This window comes from Thermoascus crustaceus, assembly GCF_041956765.1.
Source record: "Thermoascus crustaceus strain CBS 181.67 unplaced genomic scaffold VTN00scaffold_11, whole genome shotgun sequence".
NCBI lineage: Eukaryota > Fungi > Ascomycota > Eurotiomycetes > Eurotiales > Thermoascaceae > Thermoascus > Thermoascus crustaceus.
The window spans coordinates 853351-876493 of NW_027192537.1; the positions used below are offsets into that span (position 1 = coordinate 853351).

Below are 23143 nucleotides of genomic sequence, written 5' to 3' on the forward strand. Positions count from 1 at the left end.
TGGGAAAAGACACACGGACACGGCTAGCCGAGCCGTATATAGCACGCGGTATTACTCATCATCGCTCAGTCATCCGGGGCGTCGCGCGGCACGGCTCGAGACCGTGGCAGGATAGCCGTGCTTACAGCATCTCGAGGGCTGTCATGAGAGTCGGACCAGGATCTCTGAGCATAAAAAAAGAAGACCGAAGCAGTAGACATAGGGAATAAAGCGTAGACAGCCGGCATGGCATAATATCTCCGCCGCCGCCGGCCGCCCAGCCACCCGCGCCCGCATCGGCTGCTACTTCTACGCCCTCTTCCCCCCCCGACTTTTCTCCATCCTGCTTACGAGATCATCCTTTCTACACTAAGATCCTGCGACGTTCGCGACTCTCTCCCCCAGTCCCCGTCCGATCAGGCGAAAAATATTGCACCGTGTAGCTCTCTCTCTCCCTCTCCTCTTGATCCCCAGCATCGTCTCCCACGGCGGTTCCCCTTGCGTGGTGGAATTGGCCCTGTCGTTCTGCTTCCTCGTTGTCGGTTCCTCGTCCCTCGATGCAGCCCGCGCTAGCCCCAGCGCCGCATCCAAGCATGCAGTCGTCTGCTCAGGTAAGCAGCCCATCTCTCGTTCGTTCGTCATGGTCGGGGAAAGCTCCAGCAAGCACCCTTCGTGGATCGCCTCTCCCCCGACGGCTTTATAAATCCTCCACCGCGCCCCTCCATGCTTACATAGCTCCCTTTCTGGCCGCCTGACGGCCCCTGGACTTTTCCGTCACCGATGGCTAACTGGTCTGCGCGACAGGACCACGCTGATCAGGGTGAGTGGCCCGTTTATATACTTCCGTGCTCAGGTCTAGATCTGCTGCCGCAAGGAAACCCGACTGACTCGAGCAGTGCTCCATGATCAGCTTCTGGCCGCCCAGCAGCACCTGTCTCCTCACCCCCAGCCTGCGCGTCCGCAGCAGCCCGTGTCGCACCCTCCGCACATGCAGCCCCAGCCTGCTGGCCCGCGCGACCAGAACAACATCGACCCTGCCATCGCCGGAGCAGCCATGCTGAGCACGCCCACGGAGGCTCCCCAACCGACGGCCGAGGCGCCGCCGCAGGAGGGCCGCAAGACCTACGGCAAGCGGGAGCTGTCCACCTCGAAACGTGCTGCCCAGAATCGCGCTGCCCAGGTATGTGGTTGTCCAACTCCCCGGTTCGCCGTCGACCACTGACCGGAGTTAGAGAGCGTTCCGACAACGCAAGGAAGGGTACATCCGCAAGCTCGAGGAGCAGGTCAAGGATTACGAGGTGCTGTCGGAGAACTACAAGGCCCTGCAGGCGGAGAACTACCAGCTGCGCGAGTACATCATCAGCCTGCAGTCACGCCTGATCGATTCGCAGAATGAGGTTCCGGAGCTGCCCGGGAACATCGACTTGAGCCAGCCGCGTCCTGAGCCCCCTACCGCTCCTACCGCTGGCACTGCACCTGGTGTCGCACCTGGCGCTGCTCCTGGCTCTGTACCGGGTGCTGTCCCTGTTCCCGCGCCCGGTGCCGCTCCAGCATCGACGCCGGTGACTTCTGCGTCCGTTCCCACTCCTGGTGCTCCCGCTCCCTCTGCTCCCCAGCAGGGTCAGCCGTCGACTACTCCGTCGTCCGCACCGGGAGAGGATCTCAACTCCCTTAACCGCATTGCTGTCGCTGGTCTCGGAATGCGCAAGCACCCGCACGAGGAGTCTCAGTATTTGGGAAACAACTTCCCCCAGAAGCGCATGCGCAGCGATGAGGGAGAGTCGGAGTCGTCAGGTGCGAAGACGGACGTCCCTAACGGGATGCCTGTCGTTACCTAGGGGGATATTCTTCTGTTTGATTAGATTCCTTTCCACGCATGCTCCGGCCTTGCGAGGCCGGATTCCCATGCATTCTGTACACGTGACTTTGTCACATGCTGCAGTCGCATCTCTGCTAATTCCTGTAATTTTTCACTTTTGTCTGTCTTTTTAGGTGTGTGGCGCGATGACTTTACGGCTTGTTTTAGCCTGGGTCGGTTGGATGGTGTTGGTTCGTACACTTCGGTTTTTGCTTTTGACTTTGCTGTTTTTCGAGCCCGGTCCCGAGCTCGGTTGGAGCAGACGGAGAAAGAAGGAAGGAAGAATATAAGATATCACGAGCATTCTCGATTTGTCGTCCAAGTTAGCGATCGATCCACTTAGCGATCTGTGCAATGCGAGTGGTGTGCTCGCTCTGGAAATGTTCTTGCCCGGAGGAGACAACTCATAGATAGTAATAATCCTCAAAATTCGGAAAGCTGGCATGGTATCAGGACCACCAACTCAGTAGGTCTGTTGTCAATTGCATGATTTTACGAGACATAATATCAAAAGAAAGAGAGATACAAGCACGATATATGATGGGAATAAAAACTTACCTGAGATCGAGTGTGTTGAACTAACCCTGTCTATTTTGCACCCATCATGCCCTAGGTACGTAAGGTTTTCTCCACCTCCTTACTCCACTGTGTACTCTCTCAAAACTGTCTCCTCTCTCAACATCTGCTTGCTCCCCATTAAAATCTGGGCAGGTAGTCATTGTCTACCTAGGTAGGTAGGTAGATTAGATCACATATCGCCACACTGTGCTACGCCTACGCCATCGATAACCCTCCCTTCGTACCTCTCCTCAACTCTCGAGTCTCAACTCACCTCAACAGAGGGGTCTCGGCATGGATCTACTACATACAATTAGGTTAGGTACCTATAACTTGACAAATTGTTGCTCTACTACGCTCTATTCTCAGTTAGGTATCGTTTATAAAATAAAATTGGGTGTTGGAGTTTGGAGGTTGTTTGATGGAAATATAAGATGTGTGGGATGAAATGTGTATAGGCTGACCGTGAGATGGGAATTCGGGATCCCTAGGGGGGTATCGTCCCATCCCATGGGACGCCAAGACTGTATGGGATGGGATTCTCATCCTATTCCCATCGGGATTATCCCATCCCGGCGGTCAGCCTAGAAATGTGGGATAAGTTCTAGGTCTCTTGATGTTCTAGCCCGCTGGACTGGACTGGACTGAGTGATGGGGTGGGATGGAATGGGATGAGATGTCGTGCTGGAGTTTGAGTTTGACTGTGCTTTTGGCTTTGATGTTGTATATTAGATTGGATAGGTAGGTTAGGCTAGGTTAGGCTAGTTAGGTACGTAGGTGAGTCCGTTCCCTGGTTTGTCCTTGTTTTTTTTTTTTTTTTTTTTCTTTTTCTGTCTGCTTTGCTCTGCTCTGTCCTAGATCTAGGTACTAGCTCTATTCTATCTACTCTAGATGGATAGGTGGATAGATGCATGGAAGAGCAGGCACATACCTAGGAGGTACCTAGGTAGGTCCTCAGACCAGGCATGTGAGGTCACTGGACCTGCCCCTTACACACCCGAGCTTTAGTAATTGCAGCCCCACGACTCGGGTAGCTGGACCAGGACGCAGCGTAAGTGTTACTATACTAGAGGCCTCTCAGCTCCTCCTGTATGTACGTATGTACATCAGTTACTGTAGGGCGCGGGGCGGGGACGGACAACCTCGAGTGTTCATGTGTAATTCCTCAGAGATGGAATCTTGTTGCGCTATGTACGTCCTTTTGGATTTCAGACCGAAGAATTAAGGGCTTATCATCGAATCCACGCGCTGTAATCCATAAGCAACCGGATCACCTAACGTTGGAGGTAGCCAGCTCGGACCTAGCCAGCCCGGCCTGCTCGCCTATATTAACCTCCTCGAGGTCAGCCTGCTTCCTGCCTCCTACAACCTACTCATCCCATACACCGAGACCTAACCAAACCACTGAACCCCACTGGTATGTTCAACGCAAATCAACATCGATATGTCACCATCTGCCCAAAAAGACCCTTATCAAGAGGGCAGACTGTTCTTGGCTGTTAGAGCAAGACAGAAGGTCTGAGAGGCAGTTACAGACTGCTCTTATCACAATAAAATCTGAGATTCTTCTTTAGAGGGGAAATTATCTTTTCTTCAACCTCATCCCGGAGCCGATCGTCTTCAGCGAACTGTAAGCGGCGTCAAGACCAAAGATACACTTCAAGAGAGCGTTGTTATTGTTTGCACCGGCATCCATGTCCTTTGATCAGACGGTCGGCCGCCACAAGGTCTGACAAATCCTTTGCCTATAACTATATAGTTCGTAAGGCCGATACATCCAAAAGATCTGACGGGAAATTGGCTACATACCTGACATGCCATCGCCCTCTCGTTGTCGTTCTTCAGATCCTCGAACGCTCGCCCATACCACAGCTCAATCAGCACTATTCCGAGTGAGAACAGACATGAAATTGATCTGTTGAATGCTGGCTTCTTCAGCTCTGGTGGAAAATAGTTGTTTGGTCCCAGACCCGAAACTTCGTCGAATCAATGGACTATTGAATTGGACAGTGCCATCCACCGCCTGCAAGAACAGGACATCATTCTTGCCCCAAGTATGTAGCAGCCATTGGGTTGTGTGCAGCTGCATTAGAGATGATGCTAGCTTCAGTCCCAGCCTCGATCGCTGCTCTCGTCGGAACAGGTTGTTATTTAGATGATGAGCTAATGATGCAGTTCGTACATTCTCCCCTGCCGTGGACAAGACCGTCTGTTGCTGTGCAGCGCGGACGCGATAGCGTCGGCCCTGCTTGTTCGATAAGGCGCCTGGCCAGCTAGTCGAACGGATGGATCGGTATATTCGTATCCGAAGTGGAGGTAAGTACCAGAACTCATGATATACACATATATATATCCAACAATACCTATTTCCGAAACTGCAAATACACAATAGACAGCCACCTACAGCCACATACCAAGACCCCACCGCGAAAGCTCTACCCACATCCTTCGTCACGGCCGCGTAAAGAGTGGCAAGACCTACACTAGACAGAGCGATCAGGAGACCCAGCCACGCAACAACAGCCAAATTCAGTTCCTCCGCAATATGTATGCCCCAAGAGACGGTGTGTCTTCCAGACACGTAGACGAGCGGGCTGCGACACTTTTTTGGAAACAGCTCTAGCCATGCGCTGTCCAGGAAAGCGTGGCCTGGTTCAAGGAGCTGCACGACAACGGCCTCGCTCAGTGAATATTCTTCGGCTTCCCTCGGGCAGGGATGGTAGTGCGCAAACATCAACCTAGGATGCAGCAATGAGTATATTTTCAACATCTCATCTGAGATATACACACTTGGCTGTTTGGTTTCTTTACCTCACTCATTTTGGTAAATGGGAAGTAGGGCTTACATATCAGACATGTTAACTACATTAGGTAACAAAGTTCATCGAGCTACATACATGGAGGGTATATACTATATAAGACATGATGAACATCAGGAAAAAGCAGGAATGAATGTACACATTCAAGCATCATAAGTTATACAAAAAGCAGAATAAAAGAAAACCAATGCACATAATTACTCGCTTGCCCAAAGCAACACCATTATGCATTATGCATTCATCGTTCGATCAGTTAATCACATAATAATGCTATTTCCCAAACCAGAAGATCATGGAGAAGAGCCTTCTCGCTCATATACTCGCTCTCCGTGGCGCCATCGTCCGCCGCAACTTCTTCTTTTCCTCCGTCTCCTCCGGCACAGGCAGACTGCCCTCGTTCTTCAGCCGCTCCAGGAACTGCTTGCCGTAGGCGTAGCCGACCTGGTAGATCTCGTCGAACTTGCCAAAGTCCAGTGTGGCGTACCGGTCTATCGGCGGACGCATGTACAGACAGCCGGGTGTGGTCTTGGCGCGCTCAAGGTTGTCAATCGACGAGACGTACGCGAGACGGGCCTGGATCTCGGACAGGGTGGGTGGGTTAGGGGACGATGAGAACGGGTTCCAGCGGTTGAGAAGCGCCCAGAAGCCCGAGAGGGAGTCGCCGTAGACCTGGGGCGTGTTGTCGTCGATCGACCCAACGTCAACGGCAAAGATGACATCCGCACCAAGGCCCTTCATGTGTGCAACGGTAAGGTTGTCGATGTAGCCACCGTCAAGCAGCATGCTGCCCTCATCGCAGAGAGGCGGGATCAGACCCGCCAGCGTCATAGAAGCACGGACGTAGCGCCAAACGTAGCCAGAAGAGTGGTACTCGGGCCGCGACTTGCTGATGTTCGTCGTGTTGCAGTAGAACTCCAGCCAGAAGTCTTCAATCTGCGTGTCGCCAAACGTTTTGAAGATGCCGCGGTTGAACTCGTGGCCAGTGGTATACGAGGCCGACGGGTACGTGAGATCCAACGCAAAGCGCCAGATGCTTCCCATGCGACCAGAGAACTTCTTCGCACGACCATACATAGGCACGACATCAGCATCCCGGGCGTACAGGGCGCCAATAAACGAGCCGATCGACGTCCCGCCGACGATATCGATAGGAATGCCAGCCTCTTCCAGGGCCTTGATCACTCCGACGTGGGCGATACCCCGCGCCCCGCCTCCACCCAAGACGAGTCCAACGGACTTGCCGCAGAGACGACGAGCAAGACGGTGGAAGTCGCCTTTGTAGGGCGTCTGGGCCGAGTAGAGAGGAGTCTGACGGACGCGTCGCGAAGTATACTTCTGGATCTCTGCCTGCAGGACCTGCACTCTCTGCTTGAGTACGGTACCGAACCGCTTAGCCTGAGGATGGGCAGGCTCCGTGGTCAGTCGGAATGCCATCTGGATATGATGGTGCCCGCCATTGATCCACATCCGGTTCTTGAGCCACTGCCTCGTCACGCCAGGAGGACAGTACCGCTCAACGTGAAGCAATACAAGCTCTTTTCTTGCCGTGGTCTTCATGCCCAGCAGAAAGCGCTCGTATTCGCCGATGGCCGGTGATCCCTCTGCCAGACCAACGAGCAGAATGCAGTCAGCCTGCGTGATGCAGGTCTGCGTCCACGGTGCATTGACGTTCGTGTCTGCGATGTACAGCACCATGCCGTATTTCTCTTCCAGATCCGCTAGATATTGCGACAGCTTCAGCTTACCCATCTTGCTGAACGCGTGTCGACCCAGGTGGTTCAAAATGGCCGCCTGATTGAGCGACGTAACACCATTCGTCACGCCGATCTGATGAAGGGCGTTCAGCAACCGATTACCGAACTCAACAACGGGCACACCTGCAGTAACAGGAAGGATGGCAACAGTACGGAGATTGACAGTAGATGTAGCCGTTTTCACACCACCGGCGTTGGCAGGCTCGGCGCCTTTCTCGGCAAGGGGATCGTCAACCAAGTCACGCATGCGCTGTGCGATAAGCTTCGAGACCTGGATTGTGATACCAGGATGTTCCTGTGCGAGGCTGTTGAAGAGTGTTCTAGGGAACTTGGCCAACTCCGTGTCTCGAATGGCATGCAGCGTGGCCGGTCGAGTCGACTCGGTCATGACTTCCAGCTCTCCGACACTCTCACCCTGACCGTACTCACCGAGGACTCTCATTTTGCCGTCCGGCTTCTCCAGAACCGAACGAAGACGGCCGTTCAGCACGATATAGATCGCATCACTCTCATCGCCCTGGTGGTGAATGACTTGGCCCGCGTTGACCTGCACCCATTCGAGCGCAAAGTCGATGTGCAGAATCAGGCGGGGAAGCACACTCGTCAGCCTCTTGGCCAGAGTCAACAGAACGATAGGGTACCTCTCCGCAATTCTCTCCAGAGATGCTCTCGGAAGGAATCCGACGTAGACATCGGTCTTGGCGGTAACGTCTGTAAACGACCGGTACGACGCAATGGCCCCTATGTAGCCTGATAATCCACCAGGTTTGATCATGTACAGGGATCTCCGTGACTGCTTCTTTCGCTTCGGGTCGATGGATCCAGGGCCAAGCGAAGTGCGGGATGAACTTGTCGCCGTCCGTCTCATAGGTGAGAACAGCTCCTCGTGTGGCTGCGGTTGGGTTGATCTCGACGCTCCGACAAGGTCATCTCCCTTCTCATTCACAGGGATACCAACGTCCAAGAAGCCATCGATCACATAGTAGAGACCAGGGTTACGCTCCCCTTGCTCGACCAAGACCGTGCCCTTAGGAAAGTAGACAATCTCGATATCGTTTCGTAGTTCCTCTTTCAGGCTCTGAATAGGAGAGGTGCCTCCCGCACTCGTAACGGACATCGACATCATTGACTCCGTCTCTCCGTCCCCGAGTCCCTCATACGGGTCGATAAATCCAAAGGCGTTGTTGAAAACAGCCTTCTGCCGTCGCGAGTCGTAAGACACCAGTTTCGGAGATGCCTCTCCTGAATTGTGGCTCTTCCGCAGCGCCTGTCGAGTGCTGCTGGTCAGGCCAACGCCCTTCATCATGCAGTCGAGGATCGCCTCCCTGAACAAGGAGTCCTCGTCCACAGACTCCTTCCTGTGAAAGGGAGAATTGTGGGTATGCAGCGAAGGCGATCGGAACGGTGAACTCTCACGCTGGGCGAGCGGTGTCTGCGTATCCTCTCTGTAAGGGGACGTTATGCGAAGTGGAATCATCCTCGGGTTGAGCTGATCGTATCTTGGACCGTATCTGGAAAGCTGTATAGTGGACAGAAGATCCCCAGGGCTGACTCCGTTACTCGGCTCCCGTTCGTGAATCCCAAGCCCGTATCCATTGGCCACAGAAGCAGGACGTTTTTGCGCTGCCATTCTCGCATGAAGGGCGGCCTCTTTCCTCAACGAGCTACTCGACCGACGTCTTCTCCCAGCAGAGGGGTTGTGCAGAGCTATCCCCTTCGTGCCCTCCTCCGGACCAAGACGGTCCCTCTCTTTCGTGAATTTATCCTTCAGCCGGTCGAGAGCACTCCCGCGCAGATCATTGGGCAAGTCAAACGCGGTAAATTTATTCATCTGCTTCTCCACGCTGAGCACTTCGGTAGCCAGCCCCAAGTAGGAATGCGCGGTTGCAAAAGTAACTCTCTGTAGACGTGTAAGAATAACTTGGACGATATGTGCTGTAGCTCTAGGGTAGACTCTCGTCAGACGACGGAAGGCGCTCGCCGGGATAATCGCGATAGTCGTGTCTACCATGGCCCGTGCGACAATATCCGGATGTACTGATTTCCTCTTCCTCTGGGACGATCTCCGCCCGCCATGGTGGCTATGTTCGCCATGGTGATTGTGGCCCGGGAGACCATGGTTATCTTCCAGGACCAACGGAGGAACGCTTGGTAGAAGATCCCCATTGCCGTTCGTGTGGGCCGTGGAATCCGTACGCTCTCTGAAGGTCTCTCTGAAGGTGGATTGAGGGCTCTCCATGAACGCCTTGGGACTCGTCGGGATCGAATCGGGCATACGTCCGCTGCCGGGACCAACGCTGGATATGCTCGAGTCCATGCTCTCCGTGTAGCGCAGATTGATATCCTCCGTAAACAACGACAGGATCGAGAACAGAGACGACATGGATGCTCCGTTCTTGACCTCCGTCAGCAGCTGATACCCCTGATTCCCAGGCGCATGAGGATGTTCCTCCTCGTCGGACGACTCCACCGCCGTGCCGTTCAGGCCGTCGTCTCCAAAGCGAGTTTTTCCCTCCCGCACGGACTTGACGAATATCTGGACCAGCCCGTCCACCACCAGACAGAACCCTTTCTCTTCCTCCAGCAACAGCGTCTCCCCCGCAATGAGCTTCCTCGTCTGCATTGTCCGGGTCAATTCGTGGAAGACGGGTCGTTCTAGGTAACCAAAGACCTTGATCGCGCTGAGGAATTCGTCCAGATAATTGGCCAACCCTGGCTTCGAGTCTCCATCCTGGGTATCCGGAAACAGATCGATCTGGGGTTCCTTGCGCTGGGGCTCCGGGGGAAGACGGCTGTACATGTTCAAGAAGCGGTACCGGATGAACCAGCTGACCGTCGAGATCAACACCAGGAGGATTAACAGTCTAATTGGGTTAGTATTTCTTTGGCCAGAGCAATTGGGCCACCTACAAGGTTGTAAAGTTCATGGTGAAGGTCAGGCTCATGGAGAAGAGGGTGAACAGCCAGGTGGGCAGGGTGATGGTGGTGAAGGTGATCACCCAGTAGAGGATGCCGGGGACGACATGGAAGAAGAAGAGGAACAGACGCCCGATGACCCCCGCCATGCTGGAGGACGCCGGAGGGGAGAAAGGAGGGGTGGAAAGGCCAGAGAGGGCAGCCCCCGAGGGCAGGATGGTGGGACACTGCGTCAAAGTCGGCTGGACGGTTACCGTGACGGAGGAGAGCGTCTCGGCAAGCAGCGAGGAGGGAGAGACGTTGCCCAAGGCAGACGAAGAACCGGGGGAGTCGCCGGCGATCGCGCCGACAGAGACAGAGTCGACGTCTCCATCGGCGGCCATGGTGGCAGGTAACGTTCGGGCTCAGGCGCAGGAACGGCCGCAGCGGCGGGCAAAAGCGGAGGGCGCAGACTTGGACCGCCCAGTGAAGTGACCGGAAAGGGAGATTATGGCAGCGTCAGCATGGTGAGGGGGGCGAAGCAACGTGCTGGCAGATGGCGATCTGTTTGGAGCTGCGTTATTGGTGTCTGCGAGTCGACGGCAGACGTAGCGCTGGAGCCGCAGGTGCCGTGGTAGTCGGAACTTACCTGTCGACCTAGCCAGTATTGATATTCCCCCAGCAGAAGAAGTCGAAACGATGGATGAAAGCGGCTGCCAGAGCCGTCCGAGCAGATCGTTTGATGGATGGAAGAGGTGGATGCGGTGTTGTCCGTCGTTCCGAGCAGCAAGCCGGAGAGAACAACCACACCAAGGTGACGGACGCTACTGTACGACCTGCATCGACCGCTCAGACCCATGCCATCACCTATCCCACTAATAGTTATCAATCCTAAGTGCCTGATTGCTACAAACTAAATTGGTCTGTACTAGGCCTGCTTACATAGGGCTTTACGGCTAGTTGACCCTCACTATATATATCGTGACTCCGCTAGTTATCGAATAGTGCCGACGTGGAAGCAAGAAACTATCGTGGAGATATTGATAAGAATTTTTATTTTATTTCATTATGTAGAGAAAGTATTTTGTAATTGCTGATTGATGTTCTGGTGCTATTTACTTAACGCTGGAGACTAGATACTACAGTACTGTACATCCTAGCCGCCCAGAGCCCCTATGTGGCTGGAGACATTAGCTGCAGAAAACAACCACATCTGTCAAACCACGACTGGCTCCGCAATCTTCCAAGAATATTCTCTGCTGTTCTCCCTTATAGACCGTATATTTCAGTTTGGACTGACAGCACCACATCACAGCCACAGATGTCTAAACATAGTAATGTCTGTCGAGCCCAGAGCAGGCAAAGTCCTCGTAAATGGAGTGTACGAGTAGCTCAGGTTCTTATACGGAGATAAAGCTCTCTTCATCTATAGAGCAGTTTGTTCAGCGGTTGCCCAGCCCAGGATATCTCGGAAGTTATATACCAGGAAATCACGATCAACGAGTCGGAGCGGGAAGCGTCATATCCCCGAAATAGCATCAGACCAGACCTTGGTGGGCCTGATGAGTCAGTAAGTACGTTAGTCTTGACAGACCGATCAAATGGAGAGCATCAAGATCAATCGATGGATCTCCTTTCTCCATGGTGAAGACGAGATGAAGCCCCTGGGGAACGGATGTGGCCCGAGCTCCCACATGGCGCTGTCGCCGCGGCTGCTGTGCTGTCCACTCCATCTCCGTCTGCCTCTCCAGAGCCCGCTCGCGCTGCTCCTCCGCTCCTTACGCTTGCTGCTGCTGCTTGTTGTCTTTTGTGCTTTTGTATTTACTGTTGCAGTCGCGGTCATGTTCCAGGTATGCTGATCCTGCTTCTCTTTTGATCGAGACAACCCCGCTGACCCCCCCTTCCCCCCCCCAGCGTATCCGCGGCGCAATAGACTCCCGCATCGCAGAGGAGCAGGCTCGTCAGCGCGCGGCCCAGGAGTCCATCTCGCGATCCAACTCTGCACGTCGCCAGGCTCGTGGGCCTCCCCGCCCGCGACGAGACCCTGGAGTCCCGCCCAGGAGCCCGGACCCCACCGAGTTCGAGCCCGAGTTCGCCATTGGAGATGACGATGCGTCCACCAGATCGGGCACCCCCCGTTCAGACCCCGCGACAGGCCCAGAGGGCTCCGGAGAAGGAAATGGGGAAGAGGGGAAGGCGTCCGGAGAACAAGCGGGCAAGGAGACTACGCCGGGCGGCGGGTCAGCTCCACCATCGTCTGAACTCCCGACAGAGGTCAGGGTGAAGCTACGACGGCTGGATAAGCTGGAGCCGAAATATCACGGTATGTAGGATGAGACGCATATTTCTGCGCAACTTGCTGACCGGCCTTACGTAGAACTTCTAAAAGCATACCGCGTCGCACATGCCCGCGTGCTCTCCATCGAACCGTTCGAAGCTGCCCTGCGCGAGAACACGCCCCTGACGTCGATCGGTGACCCCAAGGCCCTGACAGAGTACCTGAACCAGATATCGTTGAAGGGTGACATGGTCCTGGATGAGCTCAAGCGGGTCACAGGTGAGAGGGACGACTACAAGAAGAAGTTTGAGGAGGCGGAAAAAGCAGCCAAGACGGCCCGTGATGAAATCGCCGTCCTGAAGAAGGAACGCGCCGATGAGACCAAGCAGAATGGATCTGGTGCGACAAACGGGAAGCCGAAAGACTTGAGGATCAGCACAAATACCGAAGTCACCTCGGTCGAAGATTCGCAGAAGTCGCCCACAGGGTCGGTCACCATGAGTGCCAGTTCCATTCCCGGCATGTCTCTCTTCTCTCCCAAGGCGAAGTCTTTCAAACTTTCTCCGCCCCAGGAGCAAAGCGAGGAGTTCTTCTCGTTCGACAACGAGATCCCCCGGCTGGAATCGGAGCTCGAGGAGAAACAAGAGGAGGTCGAAGGCCTTAGGTCCCAGCTGAAAACGCTGAGAGGGGACCTGTCCGTTGCGCGCGAGTCGACCGAGAGCATGGCCCGGAGCCTGGAGTCTGCGACTCGTGAGCTGGAAGGGTTGCGTGAGGCCAAGGACAAACACGATGCCGAGATCGAGAGCCTGAAGGGAGCCAACGAGCAAAAGATTGACGAGCTCAATGCGAAGATTGCCACGGCGGAGGCATCTCTGGAGAAGTCGAAAGCTGCGGTGGAGGACCTGAAGGCCCAGTTGAAGGAGAAGACGGATGAACTTGAACGGGTCAAAGAACAAGCAGCGTCGGACAAGGATGGCCAGAGCCAGGAGCTCACCGCGAAACTCGCAGAAATAGAGAAAGAGAAGGAAGCGAGTCAAAAGCGGCTGGATGTGATGCAGGGCCTGGTAGACAGCCTCAAATCTCAACTCAAGGACGCAGAAACCGCCGTTTCGTCTCTGAAGACGGAGATCACCCAGAAGAGCACCGACCTGGACAGCCTTCGGAATATTGTGAGCTTCGTCGACGACGGTCTGAAGGACAATGACAAATGGCAGGCTGCCAGAGAGCGCGTTGCCAGTGGCGAGAAGGCAGACTTTGGCGAGATTCGGGAAAGCCTGGCACCTGCACAGGCAAGCGCCGAACCAAGCAAGGCGGAGCCCGAGCAGCCTGTGCAGGAGGCTCCAGCCACTGGACCCGGGGCGGCTACTGGTGGAAAGAAGAAGAAGAACAAGAAGAAGAAAGGTGGCAAGGGCGGTGATGAGCCGAAACCGGCGGCTCCCGCGACGACCCAGGAGAGCCAGTCGTCAACGAGCGAGGACAAGAAAGAGGACTCTGTTCTGAAGGAGCTCGAGCAGAAGATCGAATCGCTCACGTCGCAGCTGACGGAGAAGGACGCGGCGATTGAGCGCCTGCACTCCAAGCTCAAGGGCGAAGAGGACTTGAAAGAGGAGGTGGAGTCGCTGCGCGACGAACTTCTCCATATCGGCCAAGAGCATGTCGAGGCAAAGGACAAGATCAAGGAGCTGCAGGCGGAGAAGAAGGCTCTCGAGGAGAACATCGCCAAGTTGGAAAAGGAGCTGGCAGAAGTTCAGGCCAACAGCGCTTCCAGTGCTGCGGATTCCGAGAAGGCACACAAAGATCTGAAAGCTGAATTTGAGGACCTCAAAACAAAGGCTACGACGCTGGAGACGGATCTCTCTGCCGCCCAACAACTGGCCGCCTCCAGATTCAAAGATCTCACGGACCTGAGGGAGACCTTGCAAAAACTACAGCCGGAACTGAGAAATCTGCGCAACGAGTCTGCGGAGCTGAAGTCCACGAAGGAGGACCTCAAGAGCAAGACGGCTGAGCTCAAGAGGCTGGAGGGCAAGCATGAAGATCTACGTGCGGAGCTGAAGCGGTTCCGCTCCACGATCGCCGACCGAGAGGCGGAGGTGAAGACGCTCAACCAGAAGATCAGACAGGAGACGGACAGCCGTCTCAAGGCGGAAGACGCCTTGTCGGTCGCACAGTCTGACCTCCGCTACTCGGAGAGCAAGAAACAGGAAGCTCTCGAGATGAACGAGAGAACCGCCCGAGACCTGTCTAAATCCCAGGAGGAGCTGAAGTCCTCCCGGGCTCGCATACGACACCTCGATGAGCAGATCGCCCAGCTGAACCGGGACATCGAGGGTCTGCGCGAAGAGATCCAGCTGAAGACGGCCCAGCACGTCAGCGCGCAGAGCTTGATGAGCAGCATGCGCGACCAGACCGCGGAGATGGCGATGCAGATGAAGGAGGCCCGCGAACGCTGCGAGAGCCTGGAAGAGGAGCTGGGTGACGCTCACCGTCTGCTGAGCGAGCGGAGCCGCGAGGCCGAGACGATGCGGCGGTTGCTCAACGACATCGAGAGCCGGGCGGAGGCCAAGGTCCGCGACTTCAAGGAGCGCATGGAGGCCGCCATTGAGGAGCGGGACCGCGCTGAGGATGAGGCCAGCACGCTTGGTCGTCGCCGCGCGCGAGAGATGGAGGAGCTGAAGGTCAAGGTCAGGGAGGCGGAGAGGGCTCTCCGCAGGGCAGAGGAGGACAAGGAGGAGCTGGAGCACAGCCAGAAGGAATGGAAATGGAAACGGGACGAGCTGGAAGCGCAGGCGGAGCGGTCCGTGCAGGAGCTCAAGGACGTGCGGCAGGCGATGGCGCAGCTGCGCGACGCCTTGGACGAGAGCGAGAAGCAGGTTCGGGAGCTCGAGAAGGAGAGGGCGGAGCTGCGCCGGTCGGTCGAGGAGATCACGAGTCGCGCGGAGAAGCTGCGCAAGGCCAACAAGAGCCTGACGGAGGGCACCAAGAAGGACAACCAGTCCTCGCGGTCGTCTATCGACTCGGGCTCGAGACGGGGCATCGGTTCTCCTCCACCGAAGGAGCGACAGGCGTCGATCTCGCGGAGCGTGACGCCTACGGGGACGGGTGGACCGTCGATCGACTACATCTACCTAAAGAACGTGCTGCTGCAGTTCCTGGAGCAGAAGGACAAGAACTACCAGAAGCAGCTGATCCCGGTGCTCGGGATGCTGCTGCACTTCGACAGGTAGGCTTCCACCACTCTATCTTCATGTACAATTTCATCCTAGATGCTAACGGACTATAGAACGGATGAACAAAAGTGGATGTCGGCCATCATGTCGAGATAATCTGTCGATAGCCCGAGACCTGCACTACCCTGTGGCTACTTCGTCTGATGTATTATATTATTTGGTATTTTGTATATAGTAGTTTAGTATCTAGGGCAGGGATTGGTCGGTGCCGAGGTTAGCGTTGTGTCCCGCGTGGGTCGGTCCAGACGGGAACTTTTATACTTGTCGTCGAAGGGCGTGCCGTAGCTTAGCTGATATCTTATTTATTTAATTGTGGGGTAGGAAGTTTCCAGATCCCGCGTTTTTCACCCTTCTTCAATTCAATTCCCATCCTCCTTCACATACACAGATTCTTTAGCTATCGTACCCTGTTCAAACCTGACAGACAAGATACCAGCAACCATGTCCGCTGAGCCAACGATCAGACTCGCAACAGAGGAGGGCAAGTCTACCTAACTACCTACCTAAGTCATCCCCGCACAGCGCAACCTTGACGAACTATACACAAGAACCCTCACTAACGATCGATTTATCATTACTACTGCAAACAGACGTCCCCCTCATCCTCCAATTCATCCGCGAACTCGCATCCTACGAAAACGCCCTCCACGAAGTCGAAGCCACCGAATCCTCCCTCCTTGCCACGCTCTCCTTCCCATCAACCAACCCGCCCAAAAAGGGCTCAACCTACACGATCCTCGTCCACCCACCCCCTACCCCCGCAGACCCCAACCCGCGAGCAGTTGGAATGGCCCTCTTCTTCTACAACTACTCGACCTGGCGCTCCGCTCCGGGCGTGTACCTCGAGGATCTGTACGTACAGCCGTCGGCGCGGGGGAAAGGGTACGGGTTTGCCTTGTTGAGGTGGTTAGCAGGAGAGGTGCTGCGGATTGGGGGGAAGAGACTTGAGTGGAGCGTGCTGAGGTGGAATGAGCCGAGTATTGGGTTTTATGAGGGGAAGTGCGGGGCGAGGAGGATGGAGGAGTGGATGAAGATGATGGTTGAGGGGGAGGATAAGCTTAAAAGATTGGCGGAGGGGGGGAGGCCGGTGCAAGAGGGGGAGAAGGCTTCATGATAAATGAAGAAAGAAAAAGGGGAAGGAAGGGGGGGGGGACTGTATTGTATGCGTTGCGTGCCCTACCTACCTAGGTACTGACTTAATTGAAGATGGGAGGCTGCTTGGGATTTTTATTATCATTATACCTATCTGCATTGATCACAGATATATATATATATATATATATTTATCCTGCTTTTCAATACACTAGATTTACCGCACGCTATGATTCCTATCAGCTATTGATAGCATGGCATTTCCTTGATAAAATAAACTAGAAACTTTTGACTTCAGAAGCCAAGCAAGTGTATATTAAAGGTACAGTACAGTACATATGAGAAGTGGCGATTGGAAGGAGATGATGAAGAAGAACACTATTCCACAATGGGAGCCTCTCCATACAGGGTTCATAGACAAATAGATACAAATATGCATCTTAAATATATAGTTTCAGAACTCTTCTTTCTTGAACCATTCAACTGACCTAAATCGACGATAGCAGCAGGATGCAGACAGATTTTCACCTCTTATAAGTGAACTCTTCTGAAATAAATCCATTAAGAAAATATTCAGGTATTTCGTACGTGAAGAATCCAATATATAATAGTTTCTAGATCTAGGCCTAGACGTAGAGAGAAAAAGAAAGGAAAGTTATATGTAGCGAGCATTCCAATTCTATACAGAAGAAGAGAGAAGAATTAAAAGCCCTTTCAGAGCATTTCAGCTAAGCTAAGCTGTATCTGCCATATTCACGAATCTAATCTAGTTTGTAGACTTGTAATTTTTGCAGGTTGGGTTGGGTTATGAAGTCTAGTAGAAAAGAAAATAAAACAAAGCAAGAAAGAAATGCAAACCTGAAGAGGCTAGCTACTACAGATTCAGTATTATATCTACCCAAAGTCCTGGTTCACTATTAGTGAAGACACTGCCGACCGTTGAACCCTACCTAAGCTCTGGCCTTGTCACTTGACTTCAAGGCCCTCAACCTGGGTTATGTAACTTAACTGGCTTCAGTCATGCAGGTGTCAAAACCATGTCAGTGGCAGTTAAATGGACTAGGTATGGGATCAATCTAGTTGAGGTTAAAGTGAAATAACATATGCTTAGATGTTTATATATATATATATATCATTATCTATCTATCTATATAAGGTTCACGTTTCTACTCTAAAATTATAATCACTTCCACATCAGTCAATCAGAAAGTCGATGGATATCTGTGCTGTTCTCCTTTTAGGTGTGCCGGGCCTGGCAGCCAGAATGCCTCATTCATGTCCAGAGCCTCGCGAGCGAACAGCGTATGACGTGAGACCGTCAGCATCTGAACAGACGAAATGCCATAGCCAAGCGGAATCGTCTACTGCTCCTTCTTGACCTCCGGGCTGGTTGCCTGCGACTGGATGATGCCTGCGCCGACCTTGGCCGACTCCCTCCATCCCCTCTGGCGCGCCCAGAAGCGGTCTGCAGGGGTAGTCTCGCGCAACGATGAGGTTCTCGCGTCCTCCTCGAGCGAGGTGCGGGTGATATCCTCTACGCTAGCCTGGAGCTCAGGTTCGTCGACATCTTCGCCTACGGCCTCGATTTCCGCTTCGAGCGACGACGCGAGGTACCTCTTCCGCATCATGTACCGCTCGGCTTTCTCCTGGCGCGTGCTGGGCAGCTCGATCTTGGACATCGTGGACCGCACGACTGACCGCACGATCAGCCAGAGGTGCTCCGAGAAGAAGATGGTCAGCATCAACACCCAGCCCTTGATCTGACCCGGCGTGCCGTCCGGTCCCAGTCCATTATTGCTGAACATGTACAGCAGTGCGCCGCTAGTGATGCTTCCGACCCAGGCGAGGAAGCCCAACGCGTCGATCCACGGCCCGATGGTGTCGGTTCGTTGGGGAGTCGGCCGCTTGCACTCCTTGCAGATCTTGAAGAAATCAGACCGCAATTCGATCCAGTTGTTGATCAGGAACGAGACCGGTACGAGAGGCCAGACTGGAGAGAAGAGGGACAGATAGCCGAACTGGATGCACATCTCCCGCAGATCTGCAGTGACGTCGTACTCGTCCAGTTCGGCCTCATTGCGGACCCGCTTGAGGAATTCTGTCTCTTCGGACGGATCGTCGAAGCCGACTCCGGAGTCCTGAACTTTAACGGCGTTGTTTCCATTGTTTCCGTTCTTCGCAGCCAGTTCCTTGTTAAATTCTTTGTACTTCCGGAAGAGTTTGCGTTTCACCAACGGCACGATCGTTTCGAGAGCGAGGTTGACCACCTGGGCGGTGACCGTAAAGTAGATGACCTGCTTGCGCAGACGGGCCGGGTCGATGCGGAAGTCTGCGCGGGACACCGTGACCTTGTCCTTGGACACGAAGGGGCGCACCGTCACCTGGAACACGTCCAGGTACGGCACGATGATACTGCCAAACGGCACGTAGACGAAGGCTGTCAAGAAGACCGGAAGATACGAGGTGATGAAGTTGAGGACGAAGATCTTCTGTGTCAAGGCCTTATCGTAGCTCTCCTGAGACTCGTAGTTTTCAAAGTCGTTGAGCTTCGTGGCAACGGACAGCAGCACAGCGCTGATTGTGGGCACCAGCGCCGAAAGCAGAATGGTCGGGATGAAGACCTGACTTGTCAGCTCACGCTTGAGTCTGTCTCCCGACATAGACCTACCAAGTACGACTTGAGCGGCCCGTTGTAGACCTCTGAGATGAAGATCTCGATGGCAAAGCAGGTAGCGATGATGACACCGAGGGCGCTAGCTGCAACAAGCGCGAACGGAACCTGCAAAAGTTGTCGCACAAGCCGCTTCCCTGTCGGAAATGTCTTCCTGACCTCGCCCGTCGTCGCATCCGTGACGTCCTTCTCGGGCTTGAACTCGCGCCGTTTCGACGGAAGAGACGAAACACCTCTGGTCTGCCACCGCAGGGCGTAGTCGACCTCCAGGCGCTTCCAGTACTCGACAAATATGACGCACCAGAGGCAGTTGATGAGCGTGTAGATGACGGAGAAGGACCCGAGCAGCAACCAGCAGGAGAAGCCAAACACAGCGGGGAAGATCAAGAACCCAAAGTACGACTGCAGGAACGCAAAGTAGAACCCGACCTGGCGTCGTCAGCATATGGCGCCGTGTCAACCTTTCGACCGCCGTACCTGCTCTCCAAACTTGTTCCTGATCAGGTCGAGGTCGTCCCTTGTCAGAAACGTCTTCTGGCTCCAGTCCTTCATCCAGTTCTGGTTCGTGGTCTCGTCGTGCAATGGGAAGATCGAGTCCACGTTCTTCCACTCGCCGTTCTTGGGCGTGATCCCCGCGCCTCCTTCTTCCCTGGGGAGCGTGATCATGTTGCTGATGACGCGCAGGCGCTCCGCTTCGGTCTGGGGCTCGGTCGAGTTGGCCGCGTCGGGTTCGGTATTACGGACGCCATAGAGCCAGTCGCGGACTCTAAATGAGGCAGATTAGCGATTGGTTCTGCCTGTTGCAAAATTGCCTCTGTCGTCAAGCTCACCTGGACCTGTGCACCGCCCTGCCCAGTCTCTTCTCGGACGCGCGGACGAAGACCAGGAGCGACGACTCATCTCCGCGGCGAACTTCCGTCTGCAAACCCACCTCCGTCAGAGCACGCAGGAGCCGGTCGAGCTGCTCCGTAGCTTCAGAGCGGTCTGGAGGGTCAGCGACGTCGTAGATAAACCGCAGGGCACGGCAGAACGGAGCTTACCTGCACCGGCGAAGGTGTAGCGGACGACATAGTCGACCTGGAAGTTGCCCTGCAGGGCGTTTTTACACGCGGAGGGGGCCATTGAGAGGAGGGAAGCTGTCAGCTAGAGGGCAGACAGCATGAAGAGAGGAGGGAAGGACGAAGGAGAGGCAGAGGGGGAGATGGTCGAGGTCCAGCTCCAGCTCCTGGCCGACGATCGACGTCACCACGCCAGCTGGCGCGGAGATTGCGTTAGGGCTAGCCCTTTGCGCTAGCCGGGTCGGGTTAGGCGGATCTAACTTTGGAAGATCTCGCGGGGCCCGATCGCCGGGCCGTTCCTCTTGCAACCATGGACGAACAAACACAGAAGCTGTACGATAGAGGCCTTTACGGGGGGAGTTTCGGTTGGAGAAAGCTAGGGCTCGTCACAGCCGACATATCTAAAACATGGCCAGCGATCCCGCGCATACAGGCAAGGAACTGAAACCGAGCAGCAGCGGATCCTAAGGCAGGTTGATCAGAAGCGAGAAACTTCCTGGACGGAGAGCGCCGGGAAGAGTGCCGTTTAAGCAGATATTCAACCCATCTAGCCGCAAAGCCTTGACTCACCGTGCAGCTTCCACGTAGAAGAGTTGAAGAGTTTAACGATAATCTTTTTTAGGCTGTGTAGAGGAAGTGGTATCAGTACTAACGGGGTAGCAGATGATGTGTATACTGGAACATACAGCACAGTCTAAAAATTACCTACAGGAGAAGACAAGACAAGCATACTGACTCTTCTGGCTCAATATCCATCATTACCATCAAGACTGTCTGAAGGAATAATCAACCAAGGAAGAGAAGGTAGGAGCTTCAGAAGCGGAAACAATAAGACTCTATTAAATTGTACACATTGCATACCAGCTTCTATATCAAATAGGCTCATACAAACCGATGAAAGTGATGAGGAACAAAAAATCTACCTAGTAGCAGATTATAGCACATGATTTATAGATGGAGGCTGAGTAAGGTGAGCAGCTCACCCAACCTCATTTATACCAGGTACTTACACATCATGATGCTCAAAGGATCCTCGCGGACTATCGAGTGTATTTTTTTTTTACCTTAGAGGATTGTCACTTTTGCTAATCAATCCTTTTGTGTTTTCCAGATGGGTCTCCGAAGATGACGAGTTGTCTTGAAGAAGGAAAGACAGACAGCCAGCACCGGACCTCACAACCGCGAAATAAAGGATTTCATTCGCTTACTATATATATATTCTCTACTAAAGGGATAGTTTTCTCTTCAACCAACGGTGTCATGTGCGAAAAGAAGGTCTCGCAGAACGGCTCTTTGCCGGCTTCAAGCTTGATTCCATGAGCGACAGGCGAGAATCACTGCTTTTATAACTGATTCGTCGAAAGCTGATGTCCTTCGGCTGCGATACGAGGTGTAGCATACTACTTTTCCACTTCTCGGAATACTTATTGATTCAGCATTAGGATATCGAATTGTATCTTCATCACCAACCTGACAGTGAAAAGAAATATTCTTCTGTCTCAACCAAAAATGGGTTAAAAATCAATCATGCTCCCAAAGACACTGTGTTGGTCTTTCTTGTTCCCCCTTTTCTGGTCTCCTTCGCCAACTCGTTCGGCTGACCTATTGTGATCTTAGGCTTCGTGTGGTGATGCGAGAGCATGGCAAACTTCGCTTCAATCTGATTCCATCCCTGATCACGTTAGCATTCCCAGACGGCGCTAAGGCTTGTTGTATGACTTGTAAAGCCAGCTTACCGTTCATAACTGAGAGAGCTATTGGCGTTTCTGCAACCTCCCTTGCATCAATCACAGAGAGCAGCTCTTTAGCATATGCTCCCGCTGTTGCCTGCTGCATATCCCCGCCATAGCTTGTTTTTATGTGAATCTGCATAGTTCCAGATCCCTCGGATCGTAAGACATGGAAAATCATGACTTAAGTAAGCTGCCTTATGTTCAAAACAGAGGATACGAAGAGATTCTCATCAAGAGCTTGCTGAGCAAACCTATCCCTGTTCGCGTCCTTTCTTCACCTCGGGCCCAGATGCAAGCAGACCATAGCGGATAACGGAATCATGTCCAACTCGAGGAGACGTAATACTAGTAGTCTGCTTGTTTCACAATTATCACAAGTGCCCTTGTACAGATCTTTGGGCTTATGATGGTCATATGCAGAATCAAAAAAAGCCTGTCCTGCTCCTGGCAACAATATGTGAACTGAACCCGCACTCTTGGGGGATTCTCTAGCAGTTTAGCAGTAGCAGAGATAATATCTGAGATCTGACTCCTTTCAAGCTCCGCTTGTAACCTGGCCATTGCTGTCAGGAGTATTGAAGGCGGGTTGTTTAATATGTCAGTTTTATTAAAATGGCCTGCATAGTTATTTGACCGTAATCCCACTGCACCCACGCCTCCAAAGCCTCTTGTTGGTTTACTGGCCACAAAATCACCCAGTCGGATATCAGCATGTTTGCTAGGCACTCCCCCTCCAATACCAACAACCATTAGCCCGAACCGTATTGACCTGAAGGTGGACAGTGTCTGAATGACAATTGATTTTCTGTCATAAGAGAAATCACATACAATAACAACATTATGAGCACATATCCTACCCAGCAAAAAAAACGAAGGTTAGTATCCGGGCTGATTGGTAAGCTGCCGTGCATCTCATCCGGCATTGCCACGGCGGCGTCATTTTTCGAAACACCGTCACAGAGGATATCACGAATCTCTGCTCCATCATTGCAGAAGTATATTTATAGAATCGGAAAGGCACCGAAGGAGGTTGGAACAGGTATCTAGAAGGTATCTAGATAGCTAAGCTTTCTTTCTGCGCTAACTTTTTCTTGTTAAGTCTGACATTGACAGAGGGAGAGAGAGAGAGAATATAGCAGCAATATAAATAGATACATAGGTAGGTATCTTCTTCTATAAGTACACACACACTCTCTCTCTCTCTTTATATATATATAT

At 53.4% G+C, this 23143-nt stretch overlaps 6 protein-coding genes across 6 annotated transcripts; 3 read left to right on the forward strand and 3 right to left on the reverse strand.

Moving 5' to 3' along the window:
* Window positions 1-572: 572 nt before the first annotated feature.
* VTN00DRAFT_3009 (uncharacterized protein) lies at window positions 573-1817 on the forward strand (the record flags this gene model as incomplete). Its single annotated transcript, XM_069429279.1, has 4 exons — window positions 573-590; window positions 784-799; window positions 876-1159; window positions 1212-1817. The coding sequence occupies 4 exons, from the start codon at window positions 573-575 to the stop codon at window positions 1815-1817; spliced, it is 924 nt and encodes a 307-aa protein (XP_069283421.1).
* Window positions 1818-5526: 3709 nt separating this feature from the next.
* On the reverse strand, window positions 5527-10267 carry VTN00DRAFT_3010 (uncharacterized protein; the record flags this gene model as incomplete). The annotated part of the gene is made up of 2 exons (XM_069429281.1): window positions 5527-9832; window positions 9879-10267. 2 exons carry the CDS (start codon window positions 10265-10267, stop codon window positions 5527-5529), a joined length of 4695 nt encoding a protein of 1564 aa, XP_069283422.1.
* A 115-nt stretch (window positions 10268-10382) lies between these two features.
* Window positions 10383-10722, reverse strand: VTN00DRAFT_3011 (uncharacterized protein; the record flags this gene model as incomplete). The annotated part of the gene is made up of 2 exons (XM_069429282.1): window positions 10383-10427; window positions 10513-10722. The coding sequence occupies 2 exons, from the start codon at window positions 10720-10722 to the stop codon at window positions 10383-10385; spliced, it is 255 nt and encodes an 84-aa protein (XP_069283423.1).
* Window positions 10723-11464: 742 nt separating this feature from the next.
* Window positions 11465-15467, forward strand: VTN00DRAFT_3012 (uncharacterized protein; the record flags this gene model as incomplete). The annotated part of the gene is made up of 4 exons (XM_069429283.1): window positions 11465-11713; window positions 11778-12186; window positions 12241-15364; window positions 15425-15467. The coding sequence occupies 4 exons, from the start codon at window positions 11465-11467 to the stop codon at window positions 15465-15467; spliced, it is 3825 nt and encodes a 1274-aa protein (XP_069283424.1).
* Window positions 15468-15812: 345 nt separating this feature from the next.
* On the forward strand, window positions 15813-16485 carry VTN00DRAFT_3013 (uncharacterized protein; the record flags this gene model as incomplete). The annotated part of the gene is made up of 2 exons (XM_069429284.1): window positions 15813-15852; window positions 15962-16485. 2 exons carry the CDS (start codon window positions 15813-15815, stop codon window positions 16483-16485), a joined length of 564 nt encoding a protein of 187 aa, XP_069283425.1.
* Window positions 16486-17824: 1339 nt separating this feature from the next.
* VTN00DRAFT_3014 (uncharacterized protein) lies at window positions 17825-20256 on the reverse strand (the record flags this gene model as incomplete). Its single annotated transcript, XM_069429285.1, has 5 exons — window positions 17825-19084; window positions 19132-19563; window positions 19612-19900; window positions 19965-20118; window positions 20175-20256. 5 exons carry the CDS (start codon window positions 20254-20256, stop codon window positions 17825-17827), a joined length of 2217 nt encoding a protein of 738 aa, XP_069283426.1.
* Window positions 20257-23143: the final 2887 nt, after the last annotated feature.